Source organism: Macaca nemestrina, chromosome 2 (genome assembly GCF_043159975.1).
Source record: "Macaca nemestrina isolate mMacNem1 chromosome 2, mMacNem.hap1, whole genome shotgun sequence".
Taxonomy (NCBI): Eukaryota; Metazoa; Chordata; class Mammalia; order Primates; family Cercopithecidae; genus Macaca; species Macaca nemestrina.
In genome coordinates, this window is record NC_092126.1 from 170,774,407 (window position 1) to 170,794,820 (window position 20,414).

Consider the following 20,414-nt stretch of genomic DNA (forward strand, 5'->3'; position numbering starts at 1 on the left):
TCAAATTAATTAATTGGAAAAAAAAGCTTGAGAAGGGGAAGGGGGGAAATATTTATAATGTTTGGCAAGAAGGAAGATGAAACTGCTAACTGAGAAAAAAAAAATGCATGCTGTTTTATCTTTTTCCTGTTTGCAATGTTTTCTTCCCCTTCCTGTATAGTTTTGCCTTGGGGTAGAAAATTCTTAGCACATAGAATATTTTTCCCTCTCTCAGACATAACTTAAAAGCGTAGTAACTAGCAACATTAAGGAAGAGGGTTTTTTTTGTTTGTTTGTTTGTTTTTGGTGGGGGAATTCTGAATTCCAGATGTGTGGCAACTAAAAGATAGGTGATTATTTGTAATTTGGTCAAAATGATCAGTCTGATTCTCCAAAGGTGAAACTGAATGGCAATGAATACTGAGTTCTGTCAAACAGAATGCCCTCACCCCCGATAAGGTAGATACCTACATCTGAATTACTGATACCTGTGAATATGTTACCTTGTGTGGCAAAAAGGACTTTGCAGATGTGATTAAATTAAGGATCTTGAAATTAGGAGATCATGTTGGATTATTTGGGTGGACTGAAAATAATCACAAGGTATTTACAAAAGGGAGGCAGAAGGGTCACAGTCAGAGAAGGAGATGTGACAGTGGACCAGAGGTCCGAATGATATAGCTGCAAGCCAAGAAATGCAGGCATTCTCAAGTCGCTGGAAAAGACAGGGAACAAATTCTGCCCGAGTCTGCAGATGGAGTGCAGCCCTTCCAACACCTTGATTTTAGTCCCCTAAGGTCCGTTTCAGACTTCTGATCACCAGAACTGTAAGATAATAAATGTTATATTGTCTTAAGCCACTGAGTTTATGGTAATTTATTACAGTAGCAATAGGAAGCTAATACACTTACGATGTTTACAGGGTTGTGTGTTGACTCCCATTATAGACAGTAATTTCACACAATAATTTTCAAGGAAAAATACTGTTTTCCAGACTTGAATACTAAGGCCATAAAGCTCTTCAACCTGGAGAAAGCCTCTAAAAGTTATCATGAATGGGAAATTTACAAGGATGGGTCAAAATAGATCAATATTCTGTTTTACTCTTTGGTACAAGTTTAGACAAATCTGTTTATCTTGGACATGTTCAGTGCCTTACTGTAAAATTTATCTGTGTACAGCAGAAGTGAGAGGAGAACCAATGAGCTGAGAGATAATTCAATCAATCTGCTTCCTCCGTCTTTGCTTCAGGGCTTCATACAGGAAATCTATTGCTGTGTCAAGTTCCAGAGAAAAGCTTCATTCGTCCAAGTTACTAATCAGGCTAAACCACATAGACGTGAAGGAAGGGTCTAGAAGGAAGGGAGTGCCCCGCTGTTGATGGAGTAAGAGGATCGTGTACTGAGAAGTTGACCAGAGAGGGTCTCACCATGCACACAGTTCCTTCTGTACCTGTGTGGAGGAAAAGTACTGAGTGAAGGGCAGAAAAGAGAAAACAGAAATGCTCTGCCCTTGGAGAACTGCTAACCTAGGGCTACTGTTGATTTTGGCTGTCTTCTTAGTGGCTGGTAAGTTTGAATTCTCTTTGGGAGAACAGTGAGAAACCTGGTCTCAGATCTTCCTGAGTTTATTTTTTGTCTTTCTTCTGGGGCAATGCAAATCAATTGCAATAATAGCTATAGGGGGTTGCTAAATACGGGTTACTCCCATATCTAGTTTACTTTATCATCCTTTTTTCCGGTGTCTTGCTTATTTTACTTTGTATCCTACTGCAATATACAGATCTCTATAATTTGTCTTACTGCCCACTTCCTTATTTCCTCCTGTTTTTTGAACAAGGCAGGATAAATCAAATACATGCTAGCAGCAATCAAAGGCACTTAGGTTCTCTTTATCTTATTCTCTGCCCCCACCCCCTTTTTTGAGACAGGATCTTGCTCTGTTGCCCAGGCAGGCGTGCAGTGGTGCAATCATGGCTCACTGCAGCCTGTAACTCCAGGGCTCAAGCAGTCCTCCCACTCAGCCTCTCGAGTGTCTAGAGCTACAGATATGTACCACTATGCTTGGCTAATTTTTAAAATTTTTGATAGAGATAGAGTCTTGCTATATTGTTCATGCTGGTCTTGAGCTCCTGGCTTCAAGCGATTCTCCCACCTCAGACTCCCAAAGCATTGGGATTACAGGTATGAGCCACTGCACCCAGCCTCTTCTCTCTTAAATTTTTTCTTAAAAAATAAGAACCCTAACTCATTTAGGTCCACATTGCCAGTAGCATAGATTAGGGCAGTTTATTGCTTTCTGTCACTTTCGATGATTAGGCACTTAAAAAATATAATATGCTTACAGTTACAGTGGTGTGTCTGTGATGTATGTCTGTATTTATCTTCAAGATGTGTGGGCTGTAAGAGACACTACGAGTTAGAGAACACACTCTTCAACATCTAGGTTCCTATAGAAGTTATAGAGAACTTGGGCCACTGTGGGGGTGTCCTGGTTTCACTGTAGAAGGTTAGGAGTTGGTGTGGGAGGGAGTTTTCAGGTTTCACTTTTAGTAGACGGAGCAGCTGCAAGGGAAGAGTGTAGTTGGTTTTAAATGTTATAATTTGATAATTGAAAGAAGAAAAGGTATTTTTCCTAATTTCTGAATGACTTCCAGCAAAAAATCTACTTTCCACATGTTAATCTTACTAGTGAGCACATGCAAAATAACTATACTCTATGTACCTTTCTATTGAGAATTTTCACATGCTTTTCCCCCTTTGATCTGCACAGCAACCCAGTGAATTAGACATGGAAGACACCTCTCCATTTTACAAAGGTAGAAACGGAGGCGTAGAGAGGTAAAATAATTTGCCCAAGGTTAGATATGACTAGTGTGCGGCAGAATCACAATCAGCAATGATATGCATCAGTAAGCAACACTAAACATTTGAGTGGGCAATTTTCCTCATTATTTAACCATTGTGCTTTTCACCGAAGAGCATCAGTGAAAAAAGTCAAGCCGATGCTTTTAGCCTTAACAGACTGTTCCTCACCTAAAAAAGTCGAGTGATCTGAACCTTTCAGTAGTTGAGATCTCGTTGTAGAAAGCTCTTATAGAAACTTGTGCAGGACCCAGCTTGGCTGGGGCAGCCAGATAGGCAAGGAGCTGTTTATGTCACATTGCACTGTTACTTCTGGGAAAAGGAAAAAAAAAATGATTAAAACAAAATTTATAATTTTCAATTTTAAAGGTTGAAAAGTTTAAATTTTAAAACTATTTCTGAACACAACTAGAAAAGACTACATATATCAGATCATGAAGTCTATGCTTACGTTATTGTAAAGTTATTAAATGTTTAAAATCAAGATGTAAAAAAAAATATTACTTTACATGTAGTGATTTGGTGTGATAGGTTTACCATGACATGATTTAGAATAATGAGAAGCATACCACTTGGGGAAATGACTTTATGTCTTTATTGCTAAAACTGCTATGTTATTAATATTGCCAAACAGAAAGAACTCGCTTTGTACAAGATAAATTCACAAAGGAACAAGGGAGCTAATTATTTAAATGTAAAACGTAGTATTCATTTGGCTTTCCTATTTTTGTTTACTTATTTGCTTATAACTTCAAGCAGCTTGGTAGTTAGTAAACAAGATTTATCCAGAAAAAAACCTGAGGGGAAAAATAAAAACAACCTAAATTGTGCACATCAGAGCAATATTCCCAACCTTATACCTGGTCCCCTTCCCGGGCACTCCCCATACCCAGTGCCACTTCCTCCTTCTTTTAGCCCTATTGTCTTCTAGATTTTTTTGTATGTGTTCAAATTATATTTTGGTGTTCCAATTAAAATTATTCCATCTTTTATAAAAGCTACTGATTTTGTGATTATGAGTTACTAAAAAGGAACCCTCCACTTCTTTCCTTCTTTGGGCTAATTTTTATTCACTTATTGTTGTCTTCCACTAGAGGACAGACAGTAACAACAAGAGGAGATAAAAATTAAGACAGGGCTCTAAGGTAGCTTTGGCAGATTTGCAAACAATGGAAAAAGATTAAAAACAATTGTGCAAAAGAAGGGTTTTGTCCTTATTAATAATTTTAGTCCCATCTTCCTTTTCTAGTTTGCAGTATTTGAGAATTTACGTTATAATACTTTATAGGTGTGTTTTTCTCTAAATGTTCATGCTTAAGCAATTAATTAATTAAAAGTCCTTATTAATGTGTATGTGTGTGTAGAATAGTGCCTAAAAGTTATTAGCAATCTAAATTAGAAAGACAAAAGTAAGATGAAACAATTGGTGAACATTTAAAATCAGTAAATCTTGAAATTGTATATGAAACTAGGACAAATCTAAAGCAGGGAGAAATTACAGTGGGTTGGAGTTGTGGAAGATTTTGTGGAGATGGGTCTTGAGCTAGGCTTTGAATGACAGGTTTGGATAAATGGGGAAATGCAGAAAAAGGAATCGGAAGGATGGGATGTGTAACGTGCAAATGCAAGGTGCTTCAGAGAGAGAGAAAGAGCTGTAGCTTGCAGGAACAGAGATTGTGTGTTAAATGATAGTAGGAAATAAGGCTGGATTTTGGGGGTCCTTAATAGCTCAATAAAAGAACCTGGGTATTAGTCAGCAGACAATGAGGAGCCATCTGTTCTTTGGTGAACAGGAAAATTTATAATTGAGTAGGAGTTTTGGAGAATAATGTGATAACAGTGTCCCATTGAGTGGCAGTGGCACTAGGTAAAATATTTATTTTGAAACATGAGTCAAGAGCTTCTACCCTGGGGTTCTCATTTGAAAAAAGTTATGTGATGCCACTGAGATATATATGTGACTGAGAAGGGAGTTACGTTGTGGAGGAAGATGTTAAGTTCAGTATAGGAAGGGAGGACAAGTAGGAGGAAAATTTCTGCAGATACTTGGAAATACAGTCAGCCCTCTGTATTGCATCCCTGGATTCAACCAACTTCTGTTGAAAATATAAAGGGAAAAAATAGATGATTTCATTAGTACTGTACATGTACAGATTTTGTTGTCATTTCCTAAATAATTCAGTATAATAGCTACTTGTGTATTATTTACATTGTATTAGGTATTATAAGCAATCAGAGATGAAAGTATATGAGAGATTGTGCACAGGTTATATGAAATACTACACTATTTTATATTAGGGATTTGAGCATCCTTGAATTTTGTTATCTCTGGGGGTCCTAGAACTAATCCCCTAAGGACACTGAGGGATGACTGTATAGAAAACTCCAGTGTTTGTGAATCATTCATGAAGTAGATGATCCATCCCACAAACAGAATAAACATAGGGACAAAAAAAAAATAGAATAAGCACTAGAGATATTTGGATTTGGGCTCTAAGAACCATACTTATCTCTTTCCAGTCTATAAAAGATAGGAAGACCTGAGAAGAGACAAGGGAGCCAAAGTGGAGTATCAGTTGAGTGCTTAACTTCATGTAGGAGGAGATACTCTTCTGAAATTGAAGATTAAGATGAGACATTACATATAGGGATGCTAGTAGGTTGAGGATGGCAATAAGGTAATGGGAACAAATGAGAGAGTTTACAGTAGATAAATTTCCTCCCAGTAAGGTCATGAATATTTCAGTTAATGGTGTTTAGTTAATAAAATGACCCAGTTGTTGTTTGATTTTATGTTGTGTCTGAAAAATTAACCTGTACATTGATTAAAATGTAGTAACCCTCAACACATTTTTGCATCTTCTCCCTTATTGTCACTCACATACATTTGTCAATTCCTGATTGGAATTTGGGAGGAGATCTGTGGTTATAAAATAGCTTTGGACTGTGTGATGCTAGTACCCCCTAAGAATCAAATCAACAATCATTACTTTTTAAATAATAATAATAGTAATAAATCTCACTGATTTATGTAATTCATAGAATAGGCACAGTCACAATCAGCCCTTTTTTTCCCAGGAAGAAATGACATTGTTCATGCATTGACACTAAGCAACTTCAGAGTTTTTCTCGCTAGAATTTATATGCCTAGACCCCATTCTAAGACCAAAATCTGGTTTGTATTTAAGGAAAGCAATACCAAAGAGTTCCAGGATTAAAGCAGGGCTAAAAGTTTTTCCATTTCTTTTTTGAGATAGGGTCTCACTCTATCTGTCACTCAGGCTGGAGTGGAGTGGTGCAATCATGGCTTACTGCGGCCTTGACCTCCCAGTCTCAGGTGATCCTCCTGTTTCAGACTCCCAAGTAGCTGGGACTACAGATGTGCACCACCATGCCAGGCTAATTTTTTTTTTTTTTTTTTTTGTATTTTTTGTAGAGGCAGGGTTTTCTCATGTTGCCCAGGCTGGTCTTGAACTCCTGGATTCAAGTGATCCTCCTGCCTTGGCCTCCCAAAGTGTTGGAATTACAGACATGAGTCACTGTACCTGGCCAGTTTTTCCACTTTTGAATAAATAATTTTCTTTAAAAATCTCTGCTACGTTGACTTATTGATACTGTCGCAGGTTCTCTTAGAAATTAGACTCTGAGATAGAGTTTTGTGTACAGGATGCTTGTGAGCAGAGGGAGAAGTCTACCTGCAATCTCAACCAACTGACACCCTCACCTGACCCCACAGGGAGCTCAGGAGCTAGAGTGGCCTTAGAGAGGCCCTGCATTGAATAAAAATGGCTGGTCCTTTATATTTCCATCTAAATCAGTCACTGGATATGGGCTCCCCTGGAAAGGGTCTGACTTTGGTCAAAGTAACTGAAGTCATCCCTGGAGAGGTTGAAAACTGAAGACTGTCTGTTGACAGTGATCCTAGTGGCAGGAACAAAAAGTCAAAGGCAATTGTTGGTGGCACATACTATGTCCACTCTAGTTGTCATTTCTAATACTCTTAATTCCTTCTTGAATTTCCAAGTTTCTACCTGGTATTATTTTCTTTCATCCTGAATAATTTCTGTTATTGTTGCTAGTAGTGTAGGTCTGCTAGTGAGGAGTTCTCTTAGTTCTTAGTTTTCTTTTTATATATATTTTCCCCAATATCTTGTCTTTCTGTTCTTTTGATTGAATAATTTCTATTGCTATATATTCAAGTTCACTGACAATTACAATTTCCTTTCTCCTCTCCATTCTTTTGTAAATATTGTATTTTTCAATTTTAAGATTTCCATTTATTTGTTAAAAGTTTTTTTTTCTCTGCTAAGATTTTTCTGTGTTTTTATTCATTCATCGTGAATATATTTTTCTTTATGTCACTAAGCATAGCTGAATGTTGCTTTAAGACTCTTGTCTGAGAATTCGAGTGTCTGGGTCAGCTTGAAGTTGTTAGTGTCCCTTAATGTATTTTCTCCTAAGAATGGGCCACATTTTCTTTGTTCTTTGTAATTAAATAGTTTTATTTGGGTTTTGAATGTTACACAGATTCTGTTATATTACTGTGTTGATATTTTACTTGGTTGGACTCAAACTGCAAACTCTACCCCTTGAACAGTATCTCAAATCTCAGTTCTTTTACAGGTAGCTAATTTGCTTTGACCGTGACCTGCAATGTGTGGTTTAGAGTCATCAGAGATATGCGTAGAGTGTATGCAGAATTTGGAACTCATTTACTCTGACTCTATCACTTTTCAGAGAGTAAGATTGCTCTAAAATCTGCCTGCTGGTTCTTCAGAAAACTGTGGGTTTTCTATTAGTTTTAGCTGCCTACTGTGGTATCATCTGCAGCCCTGTCTGGGGCTAACATCAGTAAAAATGGGGAAATAATGGGAACCTACACCCACAACTCTGAGTCCTTATTTCCTTCTTCCAAGCATTGACACCGTTCACAAATTTTTCTGCTTCCTCCACTTTCCAGTAACCTCGGGTAGTTGTTTTTATATTTTGTCCACAATTTATAGTTCTTACCTGTGGAAACTCACTGGCCCATAAAGAAGTGAAACTTTCTTCAAATATACATATTTTAAAATATTATTGTATTTTTACAACAATATTATTGTATTTTTACAACTAATATTGACTTAATGGTTATATTGTTTTGGATGTTAAGATTGAATATGTTATTATTGCCTTTTTGCTTTCTAAATTTTATCCATGCATTGGATGTTTTGGTACATTTCACTTTTCTCAATAAAATGTCATTCTTCTTTTCCACAATTTCTAGTAAAATTTCTAGATACGAATTTAGATACCAATAGATACCAATTTCTAATACGAATATAACTCTGTGTTGGTTCTAAAGATCAGTTATGTAATTCTAACCACTAGCTGTTTCATCTTTAGAAATTGCTTAACTTCTTTTGACAGTAATTTCCTCATTTGTGAAATGAAGGAGATGTATGACACTATTAAGAAGTATAAAGCCTTCAGAAAGGAAGTACTTTAGAAACCTTCTAATTAAAAATCTTTCATTTTATACATGGGACAAATAAAGCCCAAGCGTGTATGTGGGATTGCTAATCATATCACACAGCTTTCTGGGGTATGAGCTGAGTTTTGAACACCTTCATAGTACAAAAATTAGAGGGCAAAGGGATGGGGCAAGTGTGTGGGAGGAAATCTATGACTTTTAGATGTGATGCATTTGAAATGACAGCAAGTATTCAAGTGGGGATCAATTTTAGCTAAATGTTTGAGATTTTTGCTTAGGAAAAATAAGTCAAAGCTAAAATGTGGGCGGGTTATTCTGTCAACCAGTAATTTAGAGTGTCTGTCATGTATCAGTCACTGTGCTTCATGCTGTGGACATTTGATCAAGACAGACACAGGTCCTGCTCTCATGGAGTTTAAATCTGCTGGGAAAGATAGATATTAAATCAATTACTGCAAATAAATAATGTGCAAGTGCGTAAGGATAAATGTAGGGTGACATAGAAATGTGTAATCGGTGAGTCTAATCTGGTTTGAGGATCAAGTTAGGCTTCTCCAAGGAAGTAATGTTTAAGATGAAGATGAAGAGAAACAGCGAGGTAAGAAGAGTTGAGGGATGAACATTCCAGGCAGGTCAAACAGGCTTACTGAAGGACAGAGGGAGCTAAACTGACTGGAGTGGTGAAAACAAGAGGAAATCACCTGTGTAGAGATCTAGTTGAAGTTCAAGGGATTGAGGAGCAAGAGGAGAGAAAGTGTAAAGAGAAAAAGCAGCTGAGACTTTGGTGAATACTGACATTAGGATGCCCAAGGAGAAAGATAGCTTGCAGAAAAGATATGGGAGGAGGCAGTGAAGATAAGGAAGGAGACAGAGAAGGGAATGCATGGGTGTAAGTGGGAAGGCTAGGAAAGGGGTTTTAGAAGGAGAGGAAAGTGGTTAATTGTATTAAAATCCACCAACAACTTAGGAACACCAGCACTGAAAAGAGGCCAAAAGCTTGACTATAAAAGGGCTGGTGACCTTGAAAATTGCAGTTTGAGTAAATAGATGTGGGAGCAGCGAGATTGCTGGTATTGAGGAGGGAGTGGGTGGGAAGGAAATTGAGGCTGTGGGCACAGACCACTCATTCTAGAAGTTAGGCAGTGAAGAAAGGAGAAGGGATCCTAGCTAGAAGAGGAAGTAGCATCTAATAAAGTTTTTTTTTTTTTTTTTCTACCAACATAGGGGAAACCTGAGTGTATTTAAAGGGTATTATTTGAGAAATTTCAATGATTTGGAAGAAATATTTTTCCAACCAGTATGTGTTTATGTAGTTTTAGTTTAGTAATTTCTTTTCTTTTTCTCTGCCATTTTGTTACTTTACCATGAATGCTACCTTTTCCTAAAAGGTTTATCTACTACATAATATGAGAATATCTGCTTATATGATTCATTTTGTGGTGCTGATAATTTCTTGAAAGAAAATGTCCAAATAGTAAATGTTTACAGGTCCCCAATAATAAAATCTAGCTATTTTAATTCTTCACAAACTTATCCTACTTATCTTTAATTGGCTCTTCCCTAGTTGTTCCCCAGGGATGGTTCTAAACCAGTAATTTTAAGGTAGTTGCCAGGCAGAATTCCCTCTAGAGCCTAAGATTGCCTATAGAGCTTAAGCCTGCATAATCAGACTTTTCTAGTATATAGGGATCTAGACTTTCACAAGTCTTTTCAGGGTGTTCTGATGGGTGCCAGGGTTCAGAACACTGCTCTGAGTCTTTTCTAGTTTCCTCATCACCCCAACTATCCTCATGTCCTTTGCAGACAGCTGCTCACCTCCTGATTTACCATTGTCCAGTGTGGACTTCTTTAATGTCCACAGATGGTAAGGTTTCTGAGAGCAGGGACCTTGCCTCATTCAAGCTGCCATTTCCTAAGCTCTGCCGAGCTACTTGCCACTAAGTAAGTACTAACAAGTGTTTGTTAACCCGCTTCCTCAAAATGTTTCTTGTGTCTGTAATAATTCTTAACCTTTCTGTTCCCCTCTTAGAGATGAAATATCAATCTTTTCAAAAGCAAACCTGCTTTTTGTCTCATTCCTTCTAGTACCTCTGGGATCCCGCTTGACCAGTTAGCTTCCTCATTCTTGTAACTTCTGGCTCTCCCTCTTTCTGTCTATGAATGTGCTGTGTTCCCCTCTATTATTAAATCCTTTTTTTTTCTATTGAGACAGAGTCTCACTCTGTCACCAGGCTGGAGTGCAGTGGTGCGATCTTGGCTCGCTGCAACCTCTGCCTCCTGGGTTCAAGCAATTCTCCTGCCTTAGCCTCCCGAGTAGCTGGGACTACAGACACGTACCACTATGCCTGGCTAATTTTTGTATTTTTAGTAGAGACGGGGTTTCACCATGTTGGCTGGGATGGTCTTCATCTGTTGACCTCGTGATCCGCCTGCCTTGGCCTCCCAGAGTGCTGGGATTACAGGCGTGAGCCACCACACCTGGCCTGTTAAATATCTTCTTGATCCGTCATAGTTCCTGATGTTGCTCCATCTCTCTCTGTCTTTCAAGTTTAACATGAAAGGATGAAACCAGTGTCATTTCTCCCATTCTTTCAAGGTCAGCATTCTTGAAAGACTAAGTCTACATTTGTTGACTCCATTAACTCTGATCAGCCCCTTTCAATCTGGTTTCCACTTGTACTTCTTTTTTTTTTTTTTTCCTTGTTATACTTGATGTTCTAGGGTACATGTGCACAATGTGCAGGTTTGTTACATATGTATACATGTGCCATGTTGGTGTGCTGCACCCATTAACTCATCATTTACATTAGGCATATCTCCTAATGCTATCCCTCCCCCCTCCCCCCACCCCATAACAGACCCTGGTGTGTGACATTCCCCTTCCTGTGTCCAAGTGTTCTTATTGTGCAATTCCTACCTATGAGTGAGAACATGTGGTGTTTGGTTTTCTGTTCTTGCGATAGTTTGCTGAGAATGATGGTTTCCAGCTACATCCATGTCCCTACAAAGGACATGAACTCATCCTTTTTTATGGCTGCATAGTATTCCATGCACAGAATGTATATGTGCCACATTTTCTTAATCCAGTCTGTCATTGATGGACATTTGGGTTGGTTCCAAGTCTTTGCTATTGTGAATAGTGTTGCAATAAACATACCTGTGTATGTGTCTTTATAGCAGCATGATTTATAATCCTTTGGGTATATACCCAGTGATGAGATGGCTGGGTCAAATGCTATTTCTAGTTCTAGATCCTTGAGGAATTGCCACACTGTCTTCCACAATGGTTGAACTAGTTTGGAGTCCCACCAACAGTGTAAAAGCATTCCTATTTCTCCACATCCTCTCCCGCACCTGTTGTTCCTGACTTTTTAACGATCGCCATTCTAAATGGTGTGAGATGGTATCTCATTGTGGTTTTGATTTGCATTTCTCTGATGGCTAGTGATGATGAGCATTTTTTCACGTGTCTGTTGTACTTCTTTGTTAAACTTACTCTCTTTCAGATCTTAAGGTCACTGATGACCTTTTTGTTACCAAATGATAAAGCTTCTTAATTCTTAGGTTAAGACTGTTCTGCATATGTTTTATTCTTGATTGTTCCTGTCTTGAAACCTCTTCTTTACTTGGTTTATTAGTCCGTTTTCACACTGCTGATAAAGACATACCTGAGACTGGGCAATTTACAAAAAAAAGAGGTTTAATGGACTTATAATTCTATGTGGCTGGGAAGGCCTCATAATAGTGGTGGAAGGTGAAAGGCACATCTCACATGGCTGCAGACAAGAGAATAGAGCTTGTGCAGGGAAACTCCCATTTTTAAAACCATCAGATCTCATGAGACTGATTCACTATCACAAGAACAGCATGGGAAAGACCTGCCACCATGATTCAAATACCTCCCACTGGGTCCCTCCCACAACATGTGGGAATTTAAGATGAGATTTGGGTGGGGACACAGCCAAACCATATCATTCTGCCCCTGGACCCTCCCAAATTTCATGTCCTCACATTTCAAAATCAATCATCCCTTCCCAACAGTTCCCCAAAGTCTTAACTCATTTCAGCATTAACTCAAAAGTCCACAGTTTAGTCTCATCAGAGACAAGGCAAGTCTCTTCCACCTATGAGCCTGTAAAATCAAAAGCAGGTTAGTTACTTCCTAGATACCATGGGGGTACAGGCATTGTGTAAATACAGTCATTCCAAATGGGAGAAATTGGTCAAAACAAAGGGGCTACAGGCACCATGCAAGTCCAAAATTCAGCAAGGCAGTCAAATCTTAAAGCTCCAAAATGATCTCCTTTGATTCCATGTCTCTCATCCAGGTCATGCTGATGCAAGAGGTGGGTCCCCATGGTCTTGGGCAGCTCTGTCCCTGTGGCTTTTCAGGGTACAGTCACCCTCCCAGCTGCTTTCATGAGCTGGTGTTGAGTGTCTGTGGCCTTTCCAGGGGCAGAGTGAAAGCTGTCAATGGATCTACCATTATGGGGTCTAGAGTGCAGTGGCCCTCTTCTCACAGCTCCACTAGGCAGTGCCTCAGTAGGGTCTCTGTGTGGGGGCTCCAACCCCACATTTCCCTTCCATACTGCCCTAGAAGAGGTTCTCCATGAGAGTCCTGCCACTGCAGCAAACTTCTGCCTGGACGTCCAGGCATTACCATACATCCTCTGAAATCTAGGTGGAGGTTCCCAAACCCCAATTCTTGACTTCCATGCACTGGCAGGCTCAACACCACATGAAAGCTGCTACAGCTTGAGGCTTGCACCATCTGAAGCCATGGCCTGAGCTGTATGTTGGCCCCTTTCAGCTGTGGCTGGAGCAGTTGGAACACAAGGGGCCAAGTCTCTAGTCTGCACACAGCATGGGGATCCTGGACCTGGCCACAGAACCATTTTTTTCTCCTTACCCTCCAGGCCTGTGATGGGAGGGGCTGCTGTGAAGACCTCTGACATGCCCAGGAGACATTTTCCACCTTGTCTTGGGGATTAACATTCAGCTCCTTGTTACCTATACAAATTTCTGCAGCTGGCTTGAATTTCTCCTCAGAAAATGGGATTTTTTTTTTCTATGACACTGTCAGGCTGCAAATTTTCTGAACTTTAGTGCTCTGCTTCACTTATAAAACTGAATGCCTTTAACAGCACCCAAGTCACATCTTGAATACGTTGCTGCTTAGAAGTTTCTTCTACCAGATACCCTAAATCATCTCTCTCAAGTTTAAAGTTTCACAAATCTCTAGGGCAGGGGAAAAATACTGCCAGCATCTTTGCTAAAACATAACAAGAGTTACCTTTGCTCCAGGTCCCAGCAAGGTCCTCATCCCCATCTGAGACTACCTCAGCCTGGATTTCATTGTCCATATCATTATCAGCATTTTGGCCAAAGCCATTCAACAAATCTCTAGGGTGTTCCTAACTTTCCCACATTTTCCTATCTTCTTCTGAGCCCTCCAAACTCTTCCAACCTCTACCTGCTACTCAGTTCCAAAGTCGGTTTGCCATTTTGGGGTATCTTTTCAGCAGTGCCCCACTTTTCTGGTACCAATTTGCTGTATTAGTCTGTTATCACACTGCTGATAAAGACATACCTGAGACCAGGCAATTTACAAAAGAAAGAGTTTTAATGGACTTACAGTTCTATGTGACTGGGAAGGCCTCACAATAATGGTGGAAGGTGAAAGGCACATCTTACATGGCAGCAGGCAAGAGAAGAGAGCTTGTGCAGGGAAACTCCTGTCTTTATAACCATCAGATCTTGTGAGACTTATTCACTATCATGAGAACAGCATGGGAAAGACCTGCCCCCATGATTCAAATACTTCCTACTAGGTCCCTCCCACAACACATGGGAATTCAAGATGAGATTTGGGTGGGGACACAGCCAAACCATATCACTCGGCTTTATGGCACTGCATTTACATCCTACTTTTCTTCATTGTTTTTGTTAAGTGCAATGCCTCCAAGAGATCTCTAATTATAAATGTTTGCAAGGCTCTAGTTTTGGCCTTTTCTCTAACATCAGAGACTGCTGTTTGGCAGCCCATGGGTTTGCAGACACTTTTAGCTGAGTGTGCAATTTTTTTAAAAAAAACTAGCTGCCAATTAATAATAAAATTTGGAGATTTTACCTATAATCCCTGACCTAGTGTCTGGGGTGGCAATAAGGATTAAGTCCAATGATGCAGGTAAAGTACTTAGCACTGCATCTTCATTTATAAACATTCAAAAATGACAATTTAATGATATTTTGTGGTTTTCAAAGCTCTTATATATTATTTGATAACATTTAATTAGGCCCCTACAGATAAACTTTTTGGTTGTTTTCAGTTTTTTTAAACTACAATTTCAAAACTGTTTTCAGAGTTTTTGGAAAACAATGCTAGAATTAGTATCCTAGTACATATCTTTGCATATGTTAATATGCATATGTATTCAATGTCTACATATCCATTGAACATGTTGTCCTTTATGATCAGTGATATACATTTGTACAACATCTGCCTTAGGTTAGGGAATATGTTTGTCTTCATTAACTAGTTTTGGAGTTTGTGACAGTAATTGCCTCAAAAAAAGACTCCCAAAACCAAAAATGATAGTACATGTTTTGCTGAAGGGAAAATGAGAGGATATAATTCATTTAGTTATCTAAAAAGATCCAAGAAAGAAGCAAGAAAGGAAGAAGTAAAAGTCATATTTTCAAGCCATTAGAAATTGTTTAATGCTTAATCCATGCATAATTCGTAGTGGTTCATCTCTACATTCGTTATAATAACTTTGAAGATTTATTGAAGTTTGAAAGAAACTTTGAAACTTCAAGACTTGTTTAAGTTTGAAAGAAAATAGACTTCAAGGGTTAAAAGCTTGACTCACCAAATGTAGAGTGAAATAATTTTATTTGGTTTCCTCAAGCAAAATGCCATGGTATTTTTAGATTTCAATGTATATTAATTTTGTGTTCTAATTTTTGAAGTACTGTCAGTAGAACACAGAAACTTTTAGTATGAATTTCCTGGAAAATTAATGTTTGCCATTGTAACAGTATGAAATACAACATGGTTTTCAAATGAAAACATTCTCCCTCACATGTCTCACAGCATATTATCTTAATTGTTCTTCCTTCCAACAAGTACTGTAGTAAATTCATTAAAATTTAAATAACAGTAAAGTTTATAATAAGCAATTAGAATGAATTTTACTTAGCTCAGTACCAGCATAGAGACCCCAAGTCCTATAAAGAAATGTCCATAGAAATGTCAAAATAAACCATTATACACTATTCTCTTTTGCAGCTAATATAGTTTCCTGATAAAGTCATAACCACATTAGTTAGTCCACAGTTTTGCCCCAAGTTGAGTTTCAGTTTGAAGTTCATTTATCAGACTCCTAACTTACCTGTTCGTATTCCTCCAGAAGACCTGCAACTGAAGGAAAGGGCAGAACATCTTTTTTATTTTCCATCTCCATACATTAGAAATAGTACATGAGTATTAGCAACAATGTTAACCATTTAAGTATGGCATAATACTCGCTCTCTTTTGATTAGTAATAGTTACCGAATTAGGGGTTTTTAACAGGAACGGTGATGTTTCAGAAATGTCTATCTCTAAGTTTTTTTAGAGAGTAGGGCATGCAGAGCACAGCATTTTACATTAAATAAAAACTGCTTAACATGACAAGAAAATCATGTGCTGTTTCTGAGAGCCCTTTTTTTTTTTCACTGGAGGAAACCTCCATGAAGTGTGGGTTTGCAGCGTCATGCCTGTTTCTATGTGTGGGTGTATATGCTTGCTCAGGCATAGGACAATGATGATTTGGGAAAGGAAACTTCTGGTGCTCAAAGTGAGTAAGAGGTTTCGCTAGTAGTAAAATCACGAAAGCATTCTTCCTTCTACTGATGATTTTGACTTAGACATAATTTTTTAAAAAACATTATTTTCAGTGTGAAATATCTTTGTATTTAGTTTTGTGTTTATTTGTGTAGAAGCGTATTCTAATGTTATGTGTGTGAAAACCTAATGTTTCTGATGCTGTTTTTCATTATCTCCTTTCTGAAACATCACCATCCTTCAGCTGCAGAATTCACATTTTTCTCAACCACACATGAAACATTCTCTAAGATAGATCATATGTTAGACCACTTTGTGAGTGGAAAAACAACTCAAATTGTTTTTGCTTTGCTCTCACACCATAACAATTAACACTGATGAATTCTGTGACCAAAAGTTTGTTTGTTTGTTTCTACACACCAAGCAATGAATTCTGCAGTGGACACCCGCTGGTTGTATCCTGATTCCATTCAATTCTGATGCTATTTACTTGAAGGAAAGATCAGATCCCAAGCCTCAGGTTATTTTGCCTGTGCTTCTGACTGGCTGGCTATAAGTCTGGATTCCCATGACCCCCTCCTTGGGTTCGATTAATTTTCTAGAACGGCTCACAGAACTCAGCGAAACACTTACTTATATTTACTAGTTTATTATAAAAGATATTACAAAGGATACAGATGAAAAAGTGCATAGGGCAAGGCATGTGGGAAGGGGTGCAGAATTTCCATGCTCTTTCCAGGTACGCCACCTTCTAGTAACCTCCATATGTTTAGCTATCTGGAAACTCTCTGAACCCAGTCCTTTGGGTTTTTATGGAGGTCATTAGATAAGCATAATTTATTAGCCATTGGCCACTGGTGATCAACATAACTGTCAGCACCTTTACCCTCCCCAGAGGTTGAAGGGTGGGGCTGAAAGTCAACCCTCTTGTCATGCTTTGGTCTTCCCAGTGACCAGCCACGATCCTGAAGATACTAACCACCAGTCAACTAATAAGCATACGCAAAAGACATCATTTTGGAGACTTTAAAGATTTTAGGAGTTCTGTGTCAGGAAACAGGGTCAAAACCCAAATGTATATTTTACAATATCACAGGCACAAAGCAAGTTTTAACAAATTTAAGAAAATTGGTATCATATCAAGTATCCGCTCCAACCATAATGATATAAAACCTGAAATCAGTAACAGGAGGAACTTCACAAATACATGGAAATCAAACAATATACTCCTGAACAACCAATTGGCTAATAAAATTAAAAGAGAAATTAAGAACATTTCTTGAGACAAATGAAAATGGAAATACAACATACTGAGACCTATGGGATACAGCAAAAGCAGCTATAAGAGGAAGATTTATAGCAATAAATGCCTACATTAAGAAAGAAGAAAAATCTCAAATAAACAACCGAACGTTGAACGTAAGGAACCAGAAAAACATGAACAAACTGAACCCAAAATTAGTAAAAGGAAGCAAAGAATAAATATCAGCACATCAATAAATAAAATACAGACTAGAAAAACTATAGAAAAAAATTAATGAAATGAGTTGCTTTTAAAAATGATAAATAAAATCAACAAACCTGTAGCTGATAAATTAAGAAAAAAAGAGAGACTCATATCAATAAAATGAGAATGAAAAAGGAGACATTACAACTGATATCATAGAAATACAAAGGATCACAAGAGACTGTTATAAACACAATTATATGCCAACAAATTGGATAAGCTAGGAGAAACGGATAAATTCCTGGACATATACAACCTCCCACAGTTGAATTATGAAGAAATAAAAAAATTGAACAGCCCAGTAATAAGTAAAGAGATTAAATCAGTAATAAAAAATCATCCATCAGAGAGAAGTCCAGGAGCTGTTGGCTTCACTGCTGAATTCTACCAAACATATAAAGAAGAATACTAATTCTTTTCATTCTTCCAAAAATTGAAGAGGAAGGAATACTTCCAAAGTCATTTTATGAGGCCAGAATTACCCTCACACCCAAATAAGACAAGGACACTAGATAAAAAGAAAACTACAGGCCAATATCCCTGGTAAACATAAATGCAGAAAATCTTTAACAAGATGCTAGCAAGCCAAAATAAATAGCAGATTAAAAAGACCATTCATCATGATCAATTGGACTTCCATCCCAGGGATGTAAGGATCAATAGACACAAACCAATAAACATGATACATCACGTGAACAGAATGAAGAACAGAAACCAGATGATCATTTCCATAGATGCAAAAAAGCCTTTAAAAAATTCAACATCCTTTCATGATAAAAATTCTCAAGAAATTAGGTATAGAAGGAAAGTACTCCAGTACAGTAATGATTATACATGAAAAACTCACAGCTAACATCACACTTTATGGGGGACAATGGAAAACCTTTCCTCTAAGATCAGAAGCAAGACAAGAATGCCCACTCTTGCCACTTCCATTCAACGTGGTACTGGGAGCATAAAGTTGTTAATATTTCCTCATAATGCTGGAAGTTCTAGCTGGAGGAATTAGGCAAGAGAAATAAATAAAGGGATCCAGATAGAAAATATAGAAGTTGGCCGGGCGTGGTGGCTCACGCCTGTAATCCCAGCACTTTGGGAGGCCGAGGTGGGCAAATCACAAGCTCAGGAGATCGAGACCATCCTGGCTAACACGGTGAAACCCTGTCTCTACTAAAAATACAAAAAATTGGCCGGGCATAGTGGTGGGTGCCTGTAGTCCCAGCTACTCGGGAGGCTGAGGCAGGAGAATGTCGTGAACCCAGGAGGCGGAGCTTGCAGTGAGCCGAGATTGCACCATTGCCCTCCGTCCTGGGCGACAGAGCAAAACTCTGTCTAAAAAAAAAAAAAAAAAAAGTAGTCAAATCATTTCTGTTTGCAGACAACATGATCTTATACATGGAAAACTCAAAGACTCCACGAAAAATTCTTAGAACTAAAAAATGAATTTAGTAAAATTGCAGGATACAAAATCAACATTAAAAATTAGTAGCTTTTCTATACACTAACAGTGAACTATCTGAGAAAGAAGTAAAGAAAATCCCATTTTTAAAAGCTACAGAAAATAAAATACAAAGAGATAAATTGATAAATTTACCCAAAGAGATAAAAGTCAAGAAAGTATATATGTGTGTGTCTATTTCTGGATTATGTATTATATTCCACTGATATATGTGATTATCTTTTAGCCAAGACCAGATTGTTTTGATTACTGCAGCTTCAGAGTTAAGCTTAAACTTAAGTAGATTTTTCTCTCTCTTTCTTTTTCTGTTGTTGTTCTTTTTAAATAAGCAGCTTGGCTATTCTAGGTTTGCATTCATATATGAATTTTATAATTATCTTCTCAATTTACACAGAAAAGACTACCACATTTTGATTGAGACTGTTCTTGAGGAGAACTGACATCTTAATAATATTGGGACTTTCTATTATATAGGGTTTATCTAATTCATCTCAGCAATATTTTATAGTTTTCATTATACAGGTCTTACACAACTTTTATTACCTTTTTTTCCTAGGTATTTTTTTGCATTATTGTAAACATTTTAAAAATTTCATTTTCCAATTTTTTGTGCTAGTATCAAAAAATGTAATTGTTTTAAAGTATTATTAGTATTTTATGTTATTACTTTATTAAGTTCATTTAGTTCTAGGAAGAGAAGAAAAACTGTTAAAGTGCATCTCTGAAAATTCTATGCCTAATATTTTACTTCTTACATAGTGCAAGATTTGATTTGTTAATATTTTGTGAAAAATTTTGTATCATTTGTAAGTGTTGCCAGTTATTGTTTTTTAATTTGTAATGTGTTTATATAGTTTTGATATATAGTTAATTCTGCCTTCATAAAATGAGTTAGAAAGTGTTCTCTCCTTGATTTTCTAAAAGGATTTGGTGTAAAATTAGTATTATTTTTTTCTTACATGTTTGCTTACATTTGTCAGTGTAGCCAATTTGATAGAAGGCTTTTTATCAACAAATTCAGTATTTTAAAAATATAAGGCTTTTCAGTTTTTTTATTCTTAAGTGTCAAAAGCTTTGTCTTCAAAGAATTTGTCCATTTCAACTATTACTGTATTTGTTTAGCATAATATTGTTAATAATATTCCCTCATTTTTCCTTTCACGAATGTAAATCTATATGAATGACCCTTTTTTCCTTCCTGATATTAGAGATTTGTGTTCTATTTTTTTCTTGATCAATCTAGTTGTTGATTTATAAACGTTGATGATCTTTTTAAAGAAGCAGCTTTTGATTTCCTTAATTCT

The 20,414-nt window shown here is 37.5% G+C and overlaps 1 protein-coding gene across 4 annotated transcripts in view; it reads left to right on the forward strand.

Annotated features, from left to right (window-relative positions):
* Nucleotides 1-1,169: 1,169 nt before the first annotated feature.
* LOC105470396 (CD200 receptor 1) overlaps nucleotides 1,170-20,414 on the forward strand; it is a 36,049-nt gene continuing 16,804 nt past the window's right edge. For 2 of the 4 annotated variants that reach the window (XM_011722350.3, XM_011722352.3), the window contains exon 1: nucleotides 1,170-1,547. In XM_011722350.3, coding sequence (XP_011720652.2) covers nucleotides 1,481-1,547 — 67 coding nt within the window. In that variant the 5' untranslated portion in view covers nucleotides 1,170-1,480. The other 2 variants (XM_011722349.3, XM_011722351.3) reach the window with 2 other exon arrangements.